Raw genomic sequence first — 25,778 nt, forward strand, 5'->3', positions numbered from 1 at the left:
TAGGCTACTGTTGCCCAATCACACAATTTGCAGTCAAGCTTGAGAATAGGCTACCTGAGATAGTGAGATAAATAGTGCAATGGATATGCGTCCGGACTCTGGGGAATAATTTATCACTCCGAAACTGTGTGCATTAACTACAAAATCGCTTCCGTTAGTTAGTTCTCCTATGAAGAATTACAAAGTGCTGCTGGTTAAAGATAGGGTTGAAAATTCAGCAGACGCTTGGTAATTGTACGCAATATTGCTGAACCATGATGCCTGCAAGTTTTGTGCCACTTGCTGTCTTGTCCCAGGCTCGAAATGAAACGTAATGCGATCTTATTCGCAATGGAAAAAGGCGAATTCATGTGGATACCGTCACACAAACTGGCCGTGCATCTTATGCCTTACATGACCCTTAATATTAAAACTTCCGCTCACAAGTAGGACTGCACAAAATCGAGTACCTGAGGGATGTTGGGCTTAACTACATCATTCTAATATTGTATGTGATATGAAAAGTTCGAAAATATACCTATTATATACTACTCCAAAAAATATAATGTCGTTTCTACTCCACGTAAACAAAATCTGTGTTTCATACCTATTTCATTGCACTTGAATAGAATGATGTTGGTAGATAACTTAGGGCTAACGTACGTCTTAGTTTAAGAGGACTTGTTCTCGTTTTTCAATAAATTGACTGTGTCCTCAGAGAATGCCTAAATGTTTTATTTCTTGGGAATCTGTCCTATCTTTCTGTAAAACGATTAAAATGCGACCAGAAAATGACCCCGACACAGCGAACGTCAGAGTTTCGCAAAAAAAATGGGGAATTCGGGAGTCGATTCGAAGAAATTTTTTAGAGTGAACTAAAAAAATAAAGCTCAACTTTCAGGCGCAATTCCCGAAATGCCCAGCGAGAATGTTACTTGAGTACGGATTTCCTACATCTCAGTCGAATTTTCACCTACCTTTAACCAAAATTTTCAAAAAAGAGGACAAATCCCCATAAAAGAGGACGCTTGGTAACCCTCATCAGCGTGTGCTGATTTAAAATACATGTTTTGGATGTTGTGATACAACCAGTAGATTTTACAAGGCTCCACGTTGGCTAAAAGCATGGCTACTATACTTCCCATTGATAAAACACCTCTTAATGATAGGAGATGTCTAATTTCAGTACTCGAAAATTCTGCCTCACACTACTAGACTCGACAATTAATATTCGATTTGGATTCGATCACTCGGATCATTTTGCACACCCACACACTCGTCTAAAAATGGCCCGGGTTATCTCGGCCGGTCGTTTCGGCAAATTCACTCAGAAAACTTAGGCTTACATTTATACATCCGAAAACTCTTTTTCACACTCCAATTTATAAAAAATTACTATTAATGCCTTAAAGTAGAGTGGACTTCAGTACCTCGAAAAGTAAAATATCTTGTAGTGCAAAAGACCTTCGTAGTTATAAGGACCATAACATGATTTTAATAAAGATATTATTAATAAAAAAAGCCTACCTCGCCACTGACAACCGCTTTTCTAGTGACGTCGAGGGGGATAAAAAGTAGTAAACGACGGACTTGAAGGAAGTGCGCAAGTGCGAGAAGATTTGAAACCGAGCTTCATATATCCTTCTGCCTTATTTTGAAGCGCCTCTTTGCTCTAATCTTAATATATATATATGACATATACGAAGATTCCATCGTCATTTCTCTGCATAGCGCAACTACCCCATTGATCATTGGCCTATGTTCGTAGTTAAAACGTGAATCTTATAGTAGGGTTACCATGTTCCTCATTAAGGAGGATTTGTCCTTCGTTTTGAAGAAATAACCTCCCTTCGCCCAAATGTCCCACTTTTTGACAATATGTTCTCCTTTTTAGTCTAAAATGCCCAACACAACAATATTCCCGGTCAATATTTTACCATCGGCTGTTTTCAATTCCGGTGAGTTAAGTGTTATGATTTCAAAAAAGTGTCCCCCTTTCCCGACTCCAAAATATGGTAGCATGGTAACCCTATCTTATAGGAGACCAGCGGAAGGAATGCGGCATGTGCTGTGTAGGAAAGCATTCGCATTTTTATTGCATTTAATGCTAAAGAGTACCTGAAGGTTGCCTTCAAATACGCGATGCATCCCGGAATCGAAACTAAGAATTGCAACTCATGGAAATACACGATCGCATTAAAATCCCAATCGAGTAAACATCATTGTTCGTATGGAACCGTTGTGGCCATAGGAAAATCATAAAATCAGTAAGCATGACCACGATATGAAGCATATAGTGTCAAGTAAATATCAGCACGCGCTGCCGTAAGAGAGGGCGCTAGAAACATCGTACGTTCTTCAATCAACGCCCGTCACGTACCACGTATTCAAATGTATCGATTACTGATTGCAGCGTTCTTTTTTACAAGCGATGTTGATACCGATTCTGGTACACGAACTGAAAAATGTCGTTGTCGCTAACGAGGATGATGATTTAATTGTGAAAATATCCATATCAGGAGTGTCTGAAGATTCTTTCGATGATTAACCTGCAGGAGGAAAAAAATATAAGGTTGCAAGGTTATCATAGTTCCGCGTTTTATTGACATAATGAATCACGTGTTACTATAGGCGTAACAGTGTTGCACTTGCCTGTAATACTGTGGAATTGATACATAGCGACTGTTAACCGTACGACGTGGGTTAAAAGGGAATATTATGTGCACATGAGATCGGACGGGGGTTGAGTTTGCATTAGAATTAACGGAACTTATGTGATGTACTAAATTTTCAAATGGATTTTCAGAATGGATATGGGATATGAGAAGTGGATACGAGAAATCCGATTGGAAAATTTAGGTCGGATACCAGGCCCAACTCGGATTTGCGTCTTTTCGAAACTTGATTCGGATTCGGACTCGGATTCTAAAAGAAGATTATTTTTCAAGGAAGTATTTGAATGAATTCCAGACTGTTAAAGATTTGGATTAGAATATGGATACGAACTCCAATAAATTCTGGATTTGGATTCATACTTCGATTAAAATCAGCAACATGACTAAGAAAAAGTCTATTACGCCAACCTGATCCCTGCTATGGTGATCCATGAATCGGGATTTCACAACCTATAGTTTGCTGACAGACGGATTGGTTAACATAGTAACGACATGCGACTTCGTGATTCAAAAGCATTTATTTCCATTTTCTGGGACGAATCATACAGATTTCGGGAATATTATTGAAAATAGAAATATAAATATAGGATAAACTCATACCAGCACTCAATGTCGTTATAGTTGTTGTTGTGGTCGTCGAAGGAGCTGTAACAAAAATTCTTAACTGAAAACTGAAGCATGGTAACTTCATCCATTTTTACCATATACCAATCGTTTTCAATGAAGTTACATCACTAGGAAAATCAATCTTGAACCCTCTCCCCGCAGGCATTTCAGTGGGAATCTAGTTTGCCCCATTGAAATACACTGTCCACGATACGAAACGACAAACAGATCGATAAGCATCTCTTTATGTCAATTAACAAGATATGGCATCACGAAAATTTTGTTTGAATCATGTTTGCAATCAAGCATTACTTTCTTGTTGTGTATAAATATATGGAATCAATCGGAGGGCGAAATTGCGGGAGTCAATATTTGTTGGGATTCGTGCGTGGAGATTGTATGTGAGGATTCGGAGACGCAGATGGCCGTTTTATATATGATAATTATTTCCAGCACTCTTGTTGGCCATAGACCTTCGACTAAATTTGTGTGCCCACCTATAATTTATCCAATTTAGCCATATTGCCAACGACCATTGTCGTTGTACAGGATTGAACCCTGAACACGCTGTATAGACGTGTCATAGTAATATTTCGCCAAAGCGAATATAACCGTAAAGTAGAATAAAGGGAGGACAAAAATATATCCGCGAATTCGAAACTTCGTTCATGTTCAACGGAGGTGAAGTCTAATATTTTCCACTCTCTGCAAGTGTGAGGGCTAGACGCAATTCATGCGTTACCACTATGTCACATACCTTTAAATAAGAATCACACCACTTATTGTAAGACATCCTACCTATTGTCGACGTAGTAGTCGATTTTGAAGTTGAAGACAATGTCGCCGAAGGGAAGGTTGAAGATGTACTGGCGCTTTTATCTGTTAGAGAAAACAGCATCATACAATTAGGCCTAATACAATTTTAAGGGATGATATGATCGTTTGATAATATGATTCGACCTCAATAGACAGTATCACGTTACATTACACCATCACCTTAGTCCGAGGCAATATCAAAGTTATATAGAATGCAACTAAGTGCTCTACAGTATACAATGTACATAGCAGAATATAAGCGCAATACAAAATTTAATTTATCAAAACGTTTGTAGGGTCCAGAATTATTTCCCACTTACAGTTGTTTCTCTCCTTAAGTATGGATAGGTGTGAGCATTGTTCCAGATTTGGATTTGGATATGGATAATATATTTAGTAAATTCTTTATCTGGATTCGGACTTCGATTTAAATCCAAAATCAGCAAATTTCATGACATACAAATGGGTTAAAATCATAGTGACACTCGATTTCATGAATCATAAGTTAAATCCTAATTTCGGTAGCGAGTATTACAGATCTTGGTAGCATGAATGAAATTGTATATACAGATACTGAGTAAATTCGTACCAGCAATTATTTCCGTTAAAGTTGTTGAGATCGTTGAAGGGGCTGTAACAGGAAATGAAATTTAATGCGAAACTGAATGGAAGAGCAGCTTGTATGCGGGACGTAGCCATGATAGGACTAAAGGTGTTGTTGCCCCTACAAATCCCCAACGTAAACATGGCAACGTCATCCGTATTGACTGTATACCAACGGTTTTTCATGACGTTACTTCACTACAAAAATGAAGAATCTCGGTTGCCCCATCAAAATGCGCTACCAACAATGCAGAACGGCGAACAGGTAGATAAATATATTTTTAGGCAATCAGCAAGATTTGGCATCAGTAAAGCTTTGTTTAAATTATGATTGAAATCATGTCTTGCTTTATTTTTCTGTATAAATATATGTAATCAATCAGATAGTGAAAGTGACGGATTTCATGGCTCACTAAATTTTTTAGTAGGCCATGTGGATTAATAATTTGTTAGGATTCGTTAGTCGAGATGATATGTAGAGTTTAGGAGACCCACATGGTCGTTTTATGCAGCACTCTTCTTGGTCGTAGGCATCCGACAATATTTCAACATTCATATAAAATTTAGCATCACGAAAAAGGTATGGACGACAATAATCGTTATATAGCATTAAACCCTGAACGTGCCATATAGACGTGTCATAGAAGTGTTTGATCAATCCGAACATAACTGCAAACTAGAATGAAAACCTTTGTTTAAAAATTGAACCACGAATAGTAAACTTCGTTCATATTCAATGAAGGTGAAGTCTAATATTTTCAATTCTCTTCATGTGTCCGGGCTAGACGCAATTCATGTGTAACTACCAAGCAACATACGTTTAAATAAGAATCACACCTCTTATTGTAAGACATCTTACCTGTTGTCGTCGTAGTAGTCGATTTTGAAGGTGAAGACAATGTCGTCGAAGAGGAGGTTGAAGATGCAGTGGTGCTTTTATCTGTTAAAGATACCGGCATTTTACAATTAGACCTTGGCAGAATATAAGCGCAGTTCAAAATTTATTTTATCAAATGGTCTGTAGCGTCTAAAATTCTTTTCAACTGACAAGTCACAATATTAGGGTCTCTCGATTTCATGAGTCATGGTTATTTAATCCTAATTTATGTAACGAATAACACGGATTTTGGTAGCATGAATGAAATTGTTAATATCATTACAGAGTAAATTCACACTAGCAATTATTGTCGTCAAAATTCTTGAAGTCGTTGAAGCTGCTGTAACAAGAATGGAAATTTAATGTGAAAGTGAATGAAACAGCAGCTTGTGTGAGGGACGTAGCCATGATAGGACTATAGGTGTTGTTGACCCTCCAAATCCCCGACGCCATCATGGTACCTTCATCCATTTTAACTATATACCAACGGTTTGGCATGACGTTACGTCACTACGAAAATGAAGTTTTAACCTCCTACCCCCAGACAATGCAGTGGAGAGTTTAGGTTGCCCCATCAAAATGCATTGCCCACGATGCGAAACGGCGAACAGATGGATAAGTATCTCTTTAGGTCAATCAACAAGATTTGTCACCAGTCAAGATTTGTTGAAATGACGATTGAAATCATGTCTTGCTTTGATGTTGTGTATAAATATAAGTAATCAATCAGAGAGTGAGAATGACGGATTCCATGGCCCAATTAAATGTTTTAGTAGGTCATGCAGATTCATAATTCCTTACGAGTCGAGATTATATGTAGAGTTTGGAATACGTACATGGCCGTTTTATGTAACTGATAATTGTTTCCAACACTCTTCATGGTCGTAGGCCTACAACAAAATTTCAATATGCATATATAATTTTGCTTCATCAAAAATGTATTGCCGACAATTGTCGTTATATAGCAGTGGTCGGGAACCTTTTTCGTCCAAAGAGCCATATTGGCCCAATTTTTTCCATTTTAACTCCCCAAGAGCTATACATGTCAATCAACTGTTACGTCACAATTAAAAATTCGTGACGACATGGTATAGCACTTATATTTACCCACAACATAGGATCCTTCGTGTGCGTCTCATTTTCTTTGTAAAAGCTCGTCCGTACCATGCTGGTAACCTTATTCGAGCATGCAAAACTTTAGTTACGAGAACGTAGCTTTGTCGTGATGCTCCTTTTAAATGCCACAACCCGCATGATCATATGCGTAAGTGTCCAGCCAAACATGGTCACTACAGCAGTATATACCCAATGAAAGGTGTGATACATCAGTGACATCGGGTCAGGGGAGGCAAGCGAGGCAGTTCGTCACCTGTCGCCAGGATGAGTGAACGAAAATTGTGGAAATTTCAATTACTATTGGTATTTTTTATCGATGGTAAAGAATGAATGAATTTTGAACATTGTCCTCTTAGAATTAGGCGATTTTCATATTTGTTATTTGGAAATACAGCCCGATGCGAGGGATAAGACTCAGAAAGGCCAAACCTTGCCATTGATACCGTCATTCATCGTGAATAACTTAGGGTTACCATACGTCCTCATTTAAGACGATTTGTCCTCTTTTTTGACTTTTTTGAAAGTGTCCTCGGAGGACGCCCAAATGTCCTCTTTTAAAAGATTCTATCCTCTTTTTTGAGAATTTTGGTCAAATATATGGAAAAATCGACTTCGATACAGTAAATCAGCACTGAAGTAATGCTCCGGCGGGTATTTCGGGAGCTGAGCCGGACAGTTGACCCTTTTTTCAGTCAACCGACCACAAAGTGGGAAAAATGTAACGTTTTTTCAGGATTTACATCCGGTTTTGCAAGTCTGAAAATTTTGAAAAAGTGTCCTCTCCAGATTTCAAAATATGGTAACCCTAAAATAGCTTACAATTTATAGTAAATGTACCTGCTGTTGCACTGATCCCGAAAATCTATGTACTGATCGTCTTCTCAATTCTCAAAGCATTCGGCGAGAACATACAACGTTGCGCTGCACGCCAACATTTTATCGCTGGTGTTACAAAGCGACTAACCAACCAAGAACGTGGATAGCTATGGCGTTGTTTGTAATTCGAGTTTGTAATTGTGAATGTCACTTCCACGGCAGTTCATTTCGCGCCGTGGATCGGGAAGACGGTGACTTTAATCAATCAACGTATCATGCAATCCAAGATATCGAGTCGGGTACATCGTATTCGCGAGTGATATTGTTCGCTGGCGCGACAGTAATTTACATTTGTTGATTTTGAAAAGAGCTGTCCGACTCCGTAACCCTGAAGACGACATTGTCTGTACCTCTCAAAGACATGTTCATGTGCTCACGAGAATAATTATTATGGTCGCGAAAAAAATTTAAAACAAGTTGCTGCAATATCGATCAATTCAGTAAAAAAGTATATATTTGCAAATAGCCATATCTTATACACAAAAGAGCCATATATGGCTCGCGAGCCATAGGTTCCCGACCGCTGTTATATAGGATTAAACCCAGAACATGCTGTATATACGTGTCATAGTAATATTTGGTCAAAATAACCGTAAACTAGAAAAACGGGGTTTATAAATCCTAATCGCGAATTGGAAACTTCGTTGAAGTTCAACGGAGGTGAAGTCTAATGTTTTGAACTCTCGGCAAGTGTCGGGGCAAAACGAAATTCATGTGTGATCATCATGCAACCAAGGCCGTAACAGCACTTTGTCAGCCCCCCAAAAAACCTTAGTCTTGGACCCCCCGTAGGGTGGTAAACCGAACTTCTGGGGGGCTTCGGCCCCAGACCCCCCCGCGACTATACGCTGATTGCTTTGGGTATACGCTGTTTCTTCATTGGCTATCCGGCTGGTGTATCTGCTTTGCTTGCCTTACCGCGCAAAGCGCGAGAAATTTGTATAATTCATGACTGAATCGGTCAATATGACGCTGTTTATACCTGGGGGGGGGGGGGGCGTTTAGTGAGTCAGCCTTGCTTACTTAATCGCGTGAAGCGCGAGAAATTTCTATATTTCATGACTGAATTGGTCAATATGATCATAATTGCTTATATATCTTGTATATATATATTAACAATTTCATTGTGTGCTGTGACGATAAGGGGGGCTCGAAATATTCACTGTCATAAAGTGCGTCTAAAAAAAGTTAGAGAACCAGTGGGCTAAACTAAATCTTAACATTTCAAAAATGGATGAACAGCAAATAAAATCTTCTGAAACCTGTGCTGAACCATTTCCTTCACCACGGTCAAAGTTTTTTTTAAATCTTTTTTTAAACCAGGCTTGTTGCAACATAAGCAAAGAAATTCAAGTTTCCAACCAAGGCTTCATCAAACTTGATCACGCATTTGAAGAGATGTTATCCCAATCTTACCTCCAATCTCGGCCAAATGTACTAGGGCCAGAAACTTTTCGCACCCTGATGTTCATCAAATCCAATCTAACATGTTCCGAGCAAGTGAAAATGTAAATGCGAACCAAAATATTGTAATTCTCAGTTACCAGGAGGTTTGTTCTTTTTGTATATATTGTAATTTTATGCACTTATTGGTATCATCCTTATCGCTCACACCTTACCAATTACATTTCATTATCCTGACTCAGCTCTGAGTAGCCTAATCGTTTGATTACATTTCATTGACTGTCCTGTAGCCTATTCGCAGTTAGTCGCTCAAACCTTTGGTTCTTAACAGTCGCTTGAAAAAAATTTCTGTGCTTGTAGTTGTCAGTACTCAGGATTAGGAATAGTTCGAATACGTTCGAGTTTTTTTAAATAAAGGGTATTTTACATATCAGGAATGAAACATGAATAGCTTGAGATTGTTGTTAATTGCGTCGCTACGGTTGTCAAAGAACACCTCTTTACAGAATCAATTACCTGTTTAAAAGTATTTGTAATTGTAATTATAATTGTAATTAATTACATGTTTGACAGTAATTGTAATTGTAATGTAAATGAAACATGCAAGGAAGTAATTGTAATTGAATTAAAATATTGCAATTCATTCAACTCTGGTGTATACCCGTTGGCAGGAACGAAACAGCACTTCGTCAGGCCCAAAAAAAACTTGAGTCATGGGATCCCATAGGGTGAAAAACCGATCCCTCAATCAAGTTGTTCACTTTTGCCACGAAATTACAGTTGCACTGTTCCGGTAGCCAGCGCTAAGCGCGAAAACTTTTGATCATTCATGATATAATCGGTCAGTAAGATCGGGAATTGCATATATATTACTATCCATTTCTTGTCCTCTCTACTCTCGTAATCAGATTTACCGGTAGAGCTTAGTGAGGTGTCTTTGAAACTGTAGAGCCCGTAAATAATAATTCGAAATATTCTGACGGGCGGACTCGTTGGTATGACGTCGATACATGATGTTATTTCGTGACCCACTGTCTGCTGTATCAAAAAATATAGAATCGCCCAAACGTGCTAAACTAAAAGATCACACGATTTCAAATTGGTATTTACTTCACTGGCGTGTAATTTTACCCTGCGGGATGGTATTTGTCTTGTGAGGTTCAGATTACCAAGACAGGGACATTCGGCGCCAGTCATTTAGGCGGCTATCGACAAATAAACCTATATGTATTTCGTAGCTTATATATAACGAAGTTTTCGGTCATCATAAGGGCAGTCCTTTTTATCCAAGGTTTCTCGCTGCTGGTCGCTCTGGCACACTTCTTGGAGTCGCGTGTTACATGACCTAAAACTGTATATGTCTTGGTGCGTCGTGGCGCGGTCATGTCCAACGCCGATGTGCCCATTTCTATGAATCTTGCGTATTATACCTTGGGGGAAGAGTAGGCCTACCCGACAATCATAACATTTGGCAACTTGAAATCGCGTACAGCGCGAAATTTTTTTAAAAAGTTGCTTGAAGTTTCAAAAAATACTCCATCATTTATGCTAATTCACCGAAAAATTCGGGGCCCACTTCGAGCTCGGACCCCCCCCCCCCAATTGGAGGGTTTGGGTGCGGCAGTTACGGCCCTGCATGCAACATACCTTCAAATAAGATTACCAGATCCATTATTATAAGACATATTACCGGTTGTCGACGTAGTAGTCGATTTTGAAGTTGAAGACATTGTCATCGAAGGGGAGGTTGAAGATGCAGTGACGCTTGCATCTGTCAGAGAAAACAGCATCATACAATTAGGCGTAATACAATTTTAAGGGATGATATGATCGTTTGACAACATGATTCGACCTCAATAGACAATAGGCGATATCAAAGTTATATAGAATGCAACTAAGTGTTGTACAGTATACAATGTACATGGCAGAATATAAGCGCGGAACAAAATTTATTTTATCAATAGGTTTGCAGGGTCCAGAATTCTTTCCCACTTACAGCTGTTTCTCTCCTAAGGTATGGATAGGTAGAGCATTGATTTCTTGACCGTTCCTGATTTTGATTTTGATTTGGATATGAATGCGACAGTTAATAAATTCCTTATCTGGATTCGGGCTTCGATATAAATCCAAAATCAGCAAATTTCATGACAGACAAATGGGTTAAAATAATAGGGACACTCGATTTCAAGAATATTAAGAGTTTATTCCTAATTTCTGTAACGAAACATACAGATCTTGGTAGCATGAATAAAATTGTAAATATAAATATAGAGTAAATTCGTATCAGCAATTATTGCCGTCGAAGTTGTTGAAGTCATAAAAGGAGCTGTAACAAGAATTTAAATTTAATGCAAAACTCAATGGAAGAGCAGCTTGTATGAGGGACGTAGTCATGATAGGACTAAAGATGTTTTGCCCCTCCAAATCCCCGACGTCATCATGGTAACTTAATGATTGAAATCATGACTTGCTTTATTGTTGTGTATAAATATATGTAACCAATCAGAGAGTGGAAGTGATTTTTTTAGTAGGCCATGCGGATTCATAATTTGTCAGAATCCTTTAATCGAGTTTAAATGTAGAGTTTAGAAGACGCAAATGGCCGTTTTATGCAGCACTCTTCTTGGCCGCAGGCGTTCGACAATATTTCAATATTCCTCTATAATTTAGCCCCACGAATATGTATTGCCGACATTTATCTTAATATAAGATTAAAGCCTGAACATGCTATAAAGACGTGTAGCAGTAATATTTGTTCAATCCGAAAATAACCGCAACCTACTTAAAAAACCTTATCTAGAGATTGAACCGCGAATTGTAAACTTCGTTCATGTTAAACGGAGGTGAAGTTTAATATTTTTTACTCTCTGCATGTGTCAGGGCTATACGGAATTCATGTGTGACCACCATGCAACATACATTTGAATAAGAATCACACCTCGTATTGTAAGACATCTTACCTGTTGTTGTTGTCGTCGTAGTAGTCGATTTTGAAGTTGAAGACAATGTCGTCGAAGGGGAAATTGAAGATGCAGTGGCGCTTCTATCTGGTAAAGATACCGGTATCATACAATTCGACCAGGGATGTCAAACATACGGCCCTCGGGCCGCACCCGCCCCGCCAGACGATTTCATCCATGGTCCGCGAAGCAATTACAGTAAATGCTTGTATTATCCAGCACATTTCCAGCCAATGTTCAGAGTTTTAGTATGAAATACATGCATCAAATATCCCTCAAGAGAGCAAATTGCGAGCATGCTCATTGCCCTAATTGACTATTCGACAGTGGTTTTCTAGTTTCACCCTAATCACCATTAGGAACACGTCGGTAACATTGGCGAAAAGGCAAAAATTGCACATTGAATTCATAGTTTTATCGAAAAATTTACCACAAATTTGTTATTCATAAAAGCGAAAACGCCAGTGCCAAACCGTTGCAGGTTACGTGAAGAGTATAATAATTCAACAAAAATATCATTCAGATATCCAAGGTTGCAAGTGTTACATGTCTGACTCAAAATTTGCCCCTACCTGCATAAAAACCTTTTCGCGATTTAATATTAATGAACCAAATTCTGGTAATCTCTGGTATTCCTCGCAACGCATACGCAGGGATAACGTCAGATTACGACCAAAACAAAGGGAAACATAGAAATATGCCATCCTATATCGCTATTAGAGCAACTCTGTTAATGGTCCATATCTGAATTTAACCAACCAATCACCGTGTTTGCCAATTCAGTTGTTTGCGAATAACGGTTTTGCTAGAATAGAACTTAAAGTCTTCAAGTGAAAAACAAGGCCATGGATTTTGAGGTAACATTTTGGAATCATCATCATCATCATTGGTTTATTAGCAATTTTTATCAATTCAATAACACCACAAAAATGCAACACAGTGAAAAGACAGGGAGGTGTCGAAGTGACTTGGAGTAGTCTATGGATTCAAACACACTTTGGCCTAGAGCTAGACGATATAAAGAGGGGGCATGCACACTGAATGGAAAGTAAAAGAAGATAGTATGGAAAATAGCAAGCGACAAAGAATAAGGTGGCATGTCGTGGAAGGTGAGATCGATAGGTCCGGTAATCACGAGGATGGACTAGTATATACTTAGGAGTAGTTGCTTGTGTTTCGACTCGAGAATTGACATGCTGGGTGACGTACATGACCGTTTCATGTAGCTGATAATTGTTAACTACACTCTTTCTTTGTAGTAGGCCACCGACGAAATTTTAAAATGCCTGTGTAATTTGGCTTCATGAAAAATGTATTGCCAACAATTGTCGTTATATAGGATTAATCCCTGAAAATGCAGTATAGACTTGTCATAGTAATATTTAGTCAAACTCAAATTAATCGTAAACTAGAAAAAACTGTGTTTAAAAATTTAACCGCGAATTGGAAACTTGGTTCATGTTCAACGCCGGCGAAGTCCAACATTTCCAACTTTCTGCAAGTGTCGGGGCTAGACGGAATTTATGTGTTACCACCATGCAAAATACTTTTAAAAAAGAATACCACACAACTTATTGTAAGACATCTTACCGGTTGTCGACGTAGTAGTCGATTTTAAAGTTGAAGACAATGTCGACGAAGGGTAGGTTGAAGATGCGGTGTCGCTCTCATCTGCTAAAGATACCAGTATCATACGATTAGGCCTAATATTATTTTGTGGGAAGATATGGACATTTGCTAATATGATTCGGACGCAATAGACACTATCACATGACATTACACTATCACCTTAGTCCAAGGACAAATCAAGTTACATATATTGAAATTAAGTGATGTACACTATACAATGTACACAGCTAATATAAGCGATCTACAAAATTTATTTTATCGAAAGGTTTGTAGGGACCAGAACTATTCCAAACTTACAGCTGTTTTTCTCATAAAGTATGGATAGGGGAGAGCATTGATTCTTCGCCTGTTCCAGATTTGGATTTGGATATGGATGTGACATTTAATAAATTCTATATCTGGATTCAGACTTCGATTTAAACAAAAAATCAGCAAATTTCATGATAGACAAATGGGTTGAAATAATAGGGACACTCGATTTCAAGAATAATAAGAGTTTATTCCTAATTTCTGTAACGAAACATAAAGTTCTTGGTAGCATGAATAAAATTGTAAATATAAATATAGAGTAAATTCGTACCAGCAATTATTGCCGTCGAAGTTGTTGAAGTCGTAAAAGGAGCTGTAACAAAAATTGAAATTTAATGCGAAACTCAATGGAAGAGCAGCTTGTATGCGGGACGTAGTCATGATAGGACTAAAGATGTTTTGCCCCTCCAAATCCCCGACGTCAACATGGTAACTTAATGATTGAAATCATGTCTTGCTTTATTGTTGTGTATAAATATATGTAACCAATCAGAGAGTGGAAGTGATTTTTTTTAGTAGGCCATGCGGATTCATAATTTGTTAGAAACCGTTAGTCGAGTTTAAATGTAGAGTTTAAGAGACGCAAATGGCTGTTTTATGCAGCACTCTTCTTGGTCGCAGGCGTCCGACAATCTTTCAATATTCCTGTATAATTTAGCCCCACGAATATGTATTGCCGACATTTATCTTAAAATAGGATTAAAACCTGAACATGCTATAAAACAGTGGTTCATAACCTTTTTCTACTCATCGCCTCCTTTTCAAACTCCCCACCGATCATCGCCCCCCAAATATTGGGAACACAAAAATGGGGATACAGACTGAAATCAGGGGCGAGTTGACTAAGAAAAAAGGTCAACTTTACGGCTCGACCTCGAAATTACACTTTTTCAACTAAATTTTGGTGAGTTGACTAACAAAAAGTGATTTCTCCGACTTGATTCCAAAAGGACCGTAACAGCACTTCGTTAGCCCCGCCTATACGTTGGTCTTGACCCCCTCCATAGGGCGATAAAGCAAACTTCTGCACCCCCAGACCCAACTCCCCCGATACCTCTCTACCGCTACTTCTCAGCACAAATTGTTGGACTCTTTAGTTAGTCAGTTTATTTCGCCAAGCGCGAAAAATTTCTATTATTCATGATTGAATCGGTCAATATGATCGGGAATTGCATAAATTTTGCTGTCAATTTTTTATCCTCTCTCTGCTCATGTATTCAGATTTACCGGTAAAGCTGAGTGAGGTGTCTTGGAAAATGTAGGGCCCGTAAATAATAATTGAACATATTCGGGCGGACCCGTGGGTATAATGACTTCGTTACGTAATGACATTTCGTGGCCTGTCTGCTATGTCAAAAGATATTCAAATCGCCCATACGTACTAAACTAAAAGACGCACACGATTTCAAATTGGTATTTCTGCACTGGCAACTAATTTTTCTCTGTGAGTTGGGATTTATTTGTGGGGTTCTGATTGGACAGAACAGGAACATTTGGCACCAGCCATTTAGGCGCCTATGGACAATTAAATATATATGTATATCGCATATATATCGAAGTCGGTCAGCATAAAGGCAGTCCTTTTCCGCCAAGGTTTTTTCGTTCTGGCACACTTCTCGGAGTCGCATGTGACATGGCCTGAAACTTCATATGTCTTGGTGCGTCATGGTGTGATAATGGCTGACGCCGAGATGCCCATTTCTATACCTCATGCGTATTATTTCTTGGAGGAAGAGTATACAATAAGCAAGAAATATACGACCAGGAAATGGCGCGCAGCGCGAAAATTTTTTGAAAAAGTTGCCCAAATTTCCAAAATAATACTCTATAATTAATGTTAATGCACGAAAAAATTGTGGGCCCCATTCGAGCTCGGGCCTTCCCATCTGAATTGGGGGCTTAGGTGTGGCAGTTACGGTCATGGACGCCAATATAGCCATTTCAACGCGCCATCGCCCCCCTATCGCCCCCGTTGTCCGTTTTCGCCCCCCTATCGCCCCCTTGGCTATTTTCGCCCCCCTGGACCGACAAATCGCCCCCTAGGGGGCGATATCGCCCACGTTGGGAACCACTGCTATCAAACGTATCAGAGTAATATTTGTTCAATCCAAAAATAACCGCAAACTACATAAAAAAACCTTGTTTAGAGATTGAACCGCGAATTGTAAACTTCGTTCAAGTTCACATGTGTCAGGGCTAGACGAAATTCATGTGTGACCACCATGCAACATACATTTGAATAAGAATCACACCTCGTATTGTAAGACATCTTACCTGTTGTCGTCGTAGTAGTCGATTTTGAAGTTGAAGACAATGTCGTCGAAGGGGAAATTGAAGATGCAGTGGCGCTTTTATCTGGTAAAGATACCGGTATTATACAATTCGGCCAGGGGAGTCAAACATACGACCCTCGGGCCGCACCCGACCCACCAGACGATTTCATCCATGGTCCGCAATGCAATTACGAGTAAATGCATGTATTATCCAGCACATTTCAAGCCAATGTTCAGAGTTTTAGTATGAAAGACATGCATTAAATATTCCCTCAAGAGAGCAAATTGCGAGCATGCTCATTGACTATTCGACAGTGGTTTTCTATTTTCACCCTAATCACCATTAGGAACACGTCGGTAACATTGGCGAAAAGGCAAACATTGCACATTGAATTCATAGTTTTATCGAATAATTTACCACAAATTTGTTATTCATAAAAGCGAAAACGCCAGTGCCAAACCGTTGCAGGTTACGTGAAGAGTATAATAGTTCAATAGAAATATCATTCAGATATCCAAGGTTGCAAGTGCTCACATGTCTGACTCAAAATTTGCCCCTACCTCCATAAAAAAACCTTTTCGCGATTTGATATTCCTGAACCAAATTCTGGTAATCTCTTGTATTCCTCGCAACGCATACGCAGGGATAACGCCAGGTTACGACCAAAATAAAGGGAAACATAGAAATATGCCACCCTATATCGCTATTAGAGCAACTCTGTTAATGGTCTATATCTGAATTTAACCGGCCAAACACCGTTTTTGCCAATTCAGTTGCTTGCGAATAACGGTTTTGCTAGAATAGAACTTAAAGTCTTCAAGTGAAAAACAAGGCCATGGATTTTGAGGTAACATTTTGGAATCATCATCATCATCATCATCATTGGTTTATTAGCAATTTTTATCAATTCAATACACCACAAAAATGCAACACAGTGAAAAGATAGGGAGGTGTCGAAGTGACTTGGAGGAATCTATGGATTCAAAGACACACCTTGGCCTAGAGCTAGACGATGTAAAGAGGGGGCATGTATACTGAATGAAAAGTAAATGAAGATAGTAAGGAAATTAGCAAGCGACAAAGAATGAGGTGGCATGTCGTGGAAGGCGAGATCGATAGGTTCTGTAATCACGAGGATGGACTAGTATATAGGCTACTTAGGAGTAGTTGCTTGTATTTCGAGTTGAGAATTGACATGCTGGGTGACGTACATGACCGTTTCATGTAGCTGATAATTGTTAACTACACTCTTTCTTTGTAGTTGGCCACCGACGAAATTTTATAATACCTGTGTAATTTGGCTTCATGAAAAATGTATTGCCAACAATTGTCGTTATATAGGATTAATCCCTGAAAATGCAGTATAGACTTGTCATAGTAATATTTAGTCAAACTCAAATTAATCGTAAACTAAAAAAAAACTGTGTTTAAAAATTTAACCGCGAATTGGAAACTTAGTTCATGTTCAACGCCGGCGAAGTCCAACATTTCCAACTCTCTGCAAGTGTCGGCGCTAGACGGAATTTATGTGTTACCACCATGCAAAATACTTTTAAAAAAGAATACCACACAACTTATTGTAAGACATCTTACCAGTTGTCGACGTAGTAGTCGATTTTAAAGTTGAAGACAATGTCGCCGAAGGGGAGGTTGAAGATGCAGTGTCGCTTTTATCTGCTAAAGATACCAGTATCATATAATTAGGCCTAATATTATATTTTGGGAAGATATGGACGTTTGCTACTATGATTCGGACGCAATAGACACTATCACATGACATTACACTATCACCTTAGTCCAAGGACAAATCAAGTTATATATATTGAAATTAAGTGTTGTACACTATATACAATGTACACAGCTAATATAAGCGATCAACAAAGGTTTGTAGGGACCAGAATTATTCCCCACTTACAGCTGTTTCTCTCATAATGTATGGATAGGGGAGAGCATTGATTTCTTGACTGTTCCAGATTTGAAATTGAATATGGACGTGACATTTAATATATTCTTTATCTGGATTCGGACCTCCAGTTAAATCCAAAACCAGCAAATTTCATGACAGACAAATGGGTTTGAAAAAATAGGGCCATTGGATTTCATGATTCATAAGTATTCATTCTTAATTTCTGTAAGGAACAATTCCGATCTTGATAGCATGAATGAAATCGTGAATATTAATACATATAGTAAATTCATACCAGCGAATATTGTCGTTGAAATTGTTGAAGCCGTCGAAGGGGCTGTAACTGGAATTGAAATTTAATGTGAAACTGAATGGAAAAGCAGCTTGTGTGCGGGACGTAGCAATGATAGAAATACATGTGTTGTTGCCCCTCCAAGTCCCCGACGTCAGCATGGTAACTTTATCCGTTTAAACTATATACCAACGGTTTTGCATGAAGTTACGTCACTACGAAAATGAACTTTTAACCTTCTCCCCCAGTCATTTCAGCGGGAATTCTAGGTTGCCCACTCAAAATGCACTTCCCACGTTGTGAAACATGGAACAGATGGATAAATATTTCTTTAGGTCAATAAACAACTTCTGGTATCAGTCAAGATTTGTTTAAATTATGATTGAAATCATGTCTGGCTTTGTTGTTGTTAATAAATATATGTAATCAATCAGAGAGTGGAAATGACGGATTCCATGGCCCACTAAAAACGTTTTTAAGAGGCCATGCGGATTCATAATTTGTGGGGATGCGCTAGTCGAGATTATATGTAGAGTTTGGGAGGCGTACACGGACGTTTTGTGTAGCTGATAATTGTTTCCAGCACTCTTCTTGGTCGTAGGCGACCGACAATATTTAAATATTCCTATATAATTTAGCCTCACGAATATGCATTGCCGACATTTATCGTAATATAGGATTAACAGCTGAACATGCTATAAAGACGTGCCAAAGTAATATTTGTTCAATCCGAAAATAACCGCAAACTACTTGAAAAACTTTGGTTTGGAGATTGAACCGCAAATTGTAAACTTCGTTCATGTTAAACGGAGGTGAAGTTTAATATTTTCAACTCTCTGCATGTGTCAGGGCTAGACGGAATTCATGTGTGACCACCATGCAACATACATTTGAATAAGAATCACACCTCGTGTTGTAAGACATCTTACCTGTTGTCGTCGTAGTAGTCGATTTGGAAGTAGAAGACAATGTCGTCGAAGGGGAAATTGAAGATGCAGTGGCGCTTTTATCTGGTAAAGATACCGGTATCATACAATTCGGCCAGGGGTGTCAAACATATGGCCCTCGGGCCGCACCCGACCCGCCAGACGATTTCATCCATGGTCCGCGAAGCAATTACGAGTAAATGCTTGTATTATCCAGCGCATTTCCAGCCAATGTTTAGAGTTTTAGTATGAAATACATACATTAAATATTCCCTCAAAAGAGCAAATTGCGAGCATGCTCATTGCCCTAATTGACTATTCGACAGTGGTTTTCTAGTTTCACCCTAATCACCATTAGGAACACGTCGGTAACATTGGCGAAAAGGCAAAAATTGCACATTGAATTCATAGTTTTATCGAATAATTTACCACAAATTTGTTATTCATAAATGCGAAAACGCCAGTGCCAAACCGTTGCAGGTTACGTGAACAGTATAATAGTTCAACAAAAATATCATTCAGATATCCAAGGTTGCAAGTGCTTACATGTCTGACTCAAAATTTGCCCCTACCTCCATAAAAAACCTTTTCGCGATTTAATATTAATGAACCAAATTCTGGTAATTTCTTGCATTCCTCACAACGCATACGCAGGGATAACGCCAGATTACGACCAAAACAAAGGGAAACATAGAAATATGCCACCCTATTTCGCTATTAGAGCAACTCTGTTAATGGCCTATATCTGGATTTAACCGGCCAAACACCGTGTTTGCCAATTCAGTTGTTTGCGAATAACGGTTTTGCTAGAATAGAACTTAAAGTCTTCAAGTGAAAAACAAGGCCATGGATTTTGAGGTAACATTTTGGAATCATCATCATCATCATCATTGGTTTATTAGCAATTTTTATCAATTCAATACACCACAAAAATGCAACACAGTGAAAAGATAGGGAGGTGTCGAAGTGACTTGGAGTAATCTATGGATTCAAAGACACACCTTGGCCTAGAGCTACACGATGTAAAGAGGGGGCATGTATACTGAATGAAAAGTAAATGAAGATAGTAAGGATAATAGCAAGCGACAAAGAATGAGGTGGCATGTCGTGGAAGGCGAGATCGATAGGTCCGGTAATCACGAGGATGGACTAGTATATAGGCTACTTAGGAGTAGTTGCTTGTATTTCGAGTTGAGAATTGACATGCTGGGTGACGTACATGACCGTTTCATGTAGCTGATAATTGTTAACTACACTCTTTCTTTGTAGTTGGCCACCGACGAAATTTTATAATGCCTGTGTAATTTCGCTTCATGAAAAATGTATTGCCAACAATTGTCGTTATATAGGATTAATCCCTGAAAATGCAGTATAGACTTGTCATAGTAATATTTAGTCAAACTCAAATTAATCGTAAACTAAAAAAAACTGTGTTTAAAAATTTAACCGCGAATTGGAAACTAAGTTCATGTTCAACGCCGGCGAAGTCCAACATTTCCAACTCTCTGCAAGTGTCGGGGCTAGACGGAATTTATGTGTTACCACCATGCAAAATACTTTTAAAAAAGAATACCACACAACTTATTGTAAGACATCTTACCGGTTGTCGACGTAGTAGTCGATTTTAAAGCTGAAGACAATGTCGCCGAAGGGGAGGTTGAAGATGCAGTGTCGCTTTTATCTGCTAAAGATACCAGTACTATACAATTAGGCTTAATATTATTTTGTGGGAAGATATGGACGTTTGCTAATATGATTCGGACGCAATAGACAATATCACATGACATTACACTATCACCTTAGTCCAAGGACAAATCAAGTTATATATATTGAAATTAAGTGTTGTACACTATATACAATGTACACAGCTAATATAAGCGATCAACAAAATTTATTTTATCGAAAGGTTTGTAGGGACCAGAATTATTCCCCACTTACAGCTGTTTCTCTCATAATGTATGGATAGGGGAGAGCATTGATTTCTTGACTGTTCCAGATTTGAAATTGAATATGGACGTGACATTTAATATATTCTTTATCTGGATTCGGACCTCCAGTTAAATCCAAAACCAGCAAATTTCATGACAGACAAATGGGTTTGAAAAAATAGGGCCATTGGATTTCATGATTCATAAGTATTCATTCTTAATTTCTGTAACGAACAATTCAGATCTTGATAGCATGAATGAAATCGTGAATATTAATACATATAGTAAATTCATACCAGCGAATATTGTCGTTGAAATTGTTGAAGCCGTCGAAGGGGCTGTAACAGGAATTGAAATTTAAGGTGAAACTGAATCGAAAAGCAGCTTGTGTGCTGGACGTAGCCATGATAGAAATAAATGTGTTGTTGCCCCTCCAAGTCCCCGACGTCAGCATGGTAACTTTATCCGTTTAAACTATATACCAACGGTTTTGCATGAAGTTACGTCACTACGAAAATGAAGTATCAACCTTCTCCCCCGGTCATTTCAGTGGGGAATCCGGGTTGCCCAATCAAAATGCACTGCCCACGATGTGAAACATCGAACAGAAGGATAATATATATCTTTAGGCCAATAAACAACTTTTGGCATCAGCTAAGCTTTGTTTAAATTATGATTGAAATCATGTCTTGCTTCGTTGTTGTTTATATATATACGTAATCAATCAAATAGTGGAAATGACGGATTCCATGGCCCACTAAAAATGTTTTAGGAGGCCATGCGGATTCATAATTTGTGAGAATGCGCTAGTCGAGATTATATGTAGAGTTTGGGAGACGTATATGGACGTTTTGTGTAGCTGATAATTGTTTCCGGCACTCTTCTTGGTAGTATAGGACTCCGACAAATTTTCAATATGCCTACATAATTTGGCTCCAAGAAAAATGTATTGCCGACAGTGGCTTTTATATAAAAATAAACCCGTACATGTTATATAGACGTGTCATAGTAATATTTGGTCGAACCGGAAATAACCGAAATTTAGAAAAAACTAAATTGAAAAATTTGAACGCGAATGCGAAACTTCGTTGCTGTTCAACGGAGGTGAGGTTTGATATTTTACACTTTCTGCAGGTGTCAGGGCTAGACACAATTCATTTCTTACCACCATGCAACAGACCTTTAAACAACAACCACACCTGTTATTGTAAAACATCTTACCTGTTGCCGACGTTGTTCTCGATTTTGAAGTTGAAGATAATGTCGCCGGATGGGATGTTGAAGATGCAGTGGTGCTATTATCTTTTAAAGACACCACAGTATCATACAATTCGGCCTAATATAACATTATGGGATGTTAGGGACGTTTGTTGATATGCTTTGACCGCAATAGACAATATCGCATTACATACACTATCACCTTAGTCCGGGGCAATATCATGGCATCTAGAATGCAACTAAGTGCTGTACCGTGTACAATGTACATAGCAGAATATAAGCGAAGTACGAATTTATTTATTAAAAACGTTTTTAGGATCCAGAATTCTTTCCCACTAAAAATGCAGTTGTATCATTCTTAAACTGTGGATAGGGGACAGCATTGGCTACTTGACTGTTCCAGATTTGGATTTGGATATGCGGATGAGACATTTAATAAATTCTTTATCTGGATTCAGACTTCGATTTAAATCCAAAATCAGCAAATTTCATGACGGACAAATGGGTTGAAATAATAGGGACATTTGATTCCATTATTCATAGGGCATTTATTCCTTATTTTTCTAACGAATGAAACAGATCTTGGTAGCACGAATGAAATCGTAAAAATTATTACATAGTAAATTCATACCAGCCAACATTGTCGTTGAAATTTTTGAAGCCGTCGAAGGGGCTGTAACAAGAATGGAAATTTAATGTGAAACTGAATGAAAAAGCAGCTTGTTTGCGGGACGTAGCCATGATAGGACCAAAGGTGTTGTTGCCTAGGCTTACCATACGTCCTCGTTCAAGAGGATTTGTCCTCTTTTTTCACTTTTTTGAAAGTGTCCTCGGATGACGCCCTTTTGTCCTCTTTTTTGAGATTTTTTTTTTTTGAAAATTTAGGTCAGATCCAGAGCAAATTGCGAGTGATATGGCGCAAATTAGCACAGAAGTGAAGCTCCGGCGGGTATTTCGGAGTGAAAAACGGTGAGATTTTAGCTCCGAGCGAAAAGATGACTTTTTTTTTTTTTAGTCATCCACCGGGAACGTGGAGAGAGAAACGGTATTTTGAGCTCCAAGCGGAAAAGATGACATTTGTTTTAGTCAACCGATCGCAAAGTGGGAGAAATTCACCGGTTTCTGAGAATTCTACTCCGGTTTTGCAAGTTGCAAATTTCTGAAAAAGTGTCCTCTTTTTGATTTCCAAAATATGGTAAGCCTATTGTTGCCCCTCCAAATCCCCGACGTCAGCTTGGTAATCAGGGCTTTGGAGCTGTCGTAAATTTTAATCGGTTGCAGCCGTCGCAAGGAACCATCATTTTGTGTTGCTATGCAAAGTCCTGTGACGTAATATTTATTTCATATCGTCTGTCGATGACATCATATCCGCACGAGAACGCAATTTACTCCATGCCATTACATGTACATTGTACACACGATACAGCATTAAAACAGTGACGTGATGTTTTAATACCGATAGTGCGCTCGTTAACATCAAGCCATACAGTCCAATTTAATCTTGAAATGGTGCGATTTGTTCTGCTTCAGATGTAACTGCAGAAATGAGCGCATGTCGCGACCTTATCGGCAGAAATTTACTTTTTACCAAATATACCCAATGGCACCAAATTCGATATTGGTGCGCTCGTTACCAGTCCATCTGCCGTCGATCAAGTTTAGTGAATTATAGAAGGTTCCCTTTCAAACGAATCGAATAAACTCGAAATTAGTGCCACTGACAATCTGGATGTGCATCAATATTTGAGAACTTAATTAAATGTCGTGCACAGTACACGTCACTAACTAATTATAGTGCAAGCTCGCAAATGACATCGCGAGACAATTCAGGAATACGAGTGTATCAAGCAGCGAAGAATGAATACACCAGACATGGGGTAATCGTGATTAGTAATCGTAATCGATTACGACGATTACAGCATTTTGAAGTTATCGTAATCGCAATCGATTACATTCAAAAAAATCCGAAGTAATCGTAATTGTAATCGACTACTTCCCATATCTAATCGATTTCTTTGTGAAAGAACGATTACTTTTTGTTTGTACAAGGACTATGACATAAACTGAATATTCGTGAACAAGAATGAGATAATAAACAACGTTAGCGATAGCACAAACGTCTGATTTTCAAACGCCACTACTCATTGTTACGTCAGAAGTATTAGCTCCGCTCGTCATTGCGTAAGAAGTATCCACACATAGTAAACAGACATACGATGGAAATTGTAGTGTGATTGTAAGAACAACCCCCGTGGTGTATATCAGGTTATCAATACACTACAGAAGCCCCTACCTCGCAGCAGGATATTGATCACCACTCCTTCTATAGTTTCAAATAGTAACTTATGTATTGATGGTTGGTTGTGCTTATAGTTAAACGCAGTGTCAACGTTGCTGCTTGGCGAGCAGTAGGCCTACGTACGCACGTACACGTACACCTGACAAAAATTCGGAATTTTGTACTCGTCGAATAAAACATTGCAGTTTCCACAACGAAGCACTGCAAATAAACAGCTGCTGATATATATCATAACCCTGGTAACGGCAGCTCGCAGTATCTGTATTAAGTTGAAGGCAGAATTTTTATGTTCACTATATCTTATTCTCATATAACTACTTGAAACGGGCGCCAATCGTTATTTCACAGTCTGTTACTCAGCATTTGAACCTGCCGCCATAACCATCCGCTTATATAGCCTGACATGTTATCGTGGGTTGTAGCTAGAATCAGAACCAACAGCTATTCGTACCCCAGTCCAACCGTTGGTCAATTTTCAAAACTGAATTTCGTCAATAATATTGGTCATTTCATTAGATTACTATTCATTTTTAACCTCTCTCAGCCCCGAGTGTGATTTACCTGTAGAGCTGGGGCACGTGATTCATAATTATAGCATCTGGTATATTGTTATAATTACTTTATTGTATGTTGTTAATTCATGACCTCCAGTCTGTTGACTAATCAAAAGATATTGTACTCGCCCAAACGTAGCAGACTAAAAGAATATCTTTCGTGAGACGCACACGCAAATTTTCATGGCTTTATTCTTATGTGGATGCGCCGGTTGGCATTTGCATTGTGGGCTCAGATTGGAAGGACTGGACTATTATTACTCACTCCCACCCAGCGCAGCTATTGACAATGGACGAATACTCTAAGTTTCGGCCAAGGCATTTATTTGGTATCGCATCACGTGGAGTTGCGTGTTGGCTGAAACTGCATATGTCTTTTGGTGTGTTGTGGGATCGTGGCGTGGTAATGACCGGCTCCGAAATGCCTGTTCCCATAAAATAGCCTATGCATGTTTTTTCTTGAGGGGGGGGGGGGAGGTACGCATTTCAAACCCAACTATCTACTGGAGCAGGGGTCACCAACCGTTTTGA

General features: G+C 38.8%; 2 protein-coding genes across 26 annotated transcripts in view; one reads left to right on the forward strand and one right to left on the reverse strand.

Annotated features, from left to right (window-relative positions):
- Positions 1-25,778, forward strand: part of LOC145436173 (uncharacterized) — a 297,258-nt gene that overhangs the window by 103,237 nt on the left and 168,243 nt on the right. The window lies entirely within an intron of this gene.
- LOC145436166 (uncharacterized) overlaps positions 2,041-25,778 on the reverse strand; it is an 86,464-nt gene continuing 62,726 nt past the window's right edge. The window contains exons 37-55 of one of the 25 annotated variants that reach the window (XM_080313446.1): positions 23,026-23,067; positions 22,398-22,478; positions 21,473-21,514; positions 20,849-20,932; positions 19,252-19,332; positions 18,326-18,373; positions 17,718-17,801; positions 16,125-16,205; positions 14,122-14,163; positions 13,503-13,586; positions 11,913-11,999; positions 11,235-11,278; positions 10,643-10,721; positions 5,855-5,896; positions 5,539-5,619; positions 4,666-4,707; positions 4,059-4,139; positions 3,255-3,299; positions 2,041-2,528 (exon numbers count right to left, since the gene is read on the reverse strand). In XM_080313446.1, coding sequence (XP_080169572.1) covers positions 2,524-2,528; positions 3,255-3,299; positions 4,059-4,139; positions 4,666-4,707; positions 5,539-5,619; positions 5,855-5,896; positions 10,643-10,721; positions 11,235-11,278; positions 11,913-11,999; positions 13,503-13,586; positions 14,122-14,163; positions 16,125-16,205; positions 17,718-17,801; positions 18,326-18,373; positions 19,252-19,332; positions 20,849-20,932; positions 21,473-21,514; positions 22,398-22,478; positions 23,026-23,067 — 1,175 coding nt within the window. In that variant the 3' untranslated portion in view covers positions 2,041-2,523. Of the gene's footprint in view, positions 2,529-3,254; positions 3,300-4,058; positions 4,140-4,665; positions 4,708-5,538; positions 5,620-5,854; positions 5,897-10,642; positions 10,724-11,234; positions 11,279-11,912; positions 12,000-13,502; positions 13,587-14,121; positions 14,164-16,124; positions 16,206-17,717; positions 17,802-18,325; positions 18,374-19,251; positions 19,333-20,848; positions 20,933-21,472; positions 21,515-22,397; positions 22,479-23,025; positions 23,068-25,778 lie in introns of all 25 variants that reach the window. The other 24 variants (XM_080313447.1, XM_080313451.1, XM_080313450.1 and 21 more) reach the window with 24 other exon arrangements.

The sequence above is a fragment of the Botryllus schlosseri genome, chromosome 3 (genome assembly GCF_051294905.1).
Source record: "Botryllus schlosseri isolate E-star chromosome 3, Bs_hap1, whole genome shotgun sequence".
NCBI classification, from domain to species: domain Eukaryota; kingdom Metazoa; phylum Chordata; class Ascidiacea; order Stolidobranchia; family Styelidae; genus Botryllus; species Botryllus schlosseri.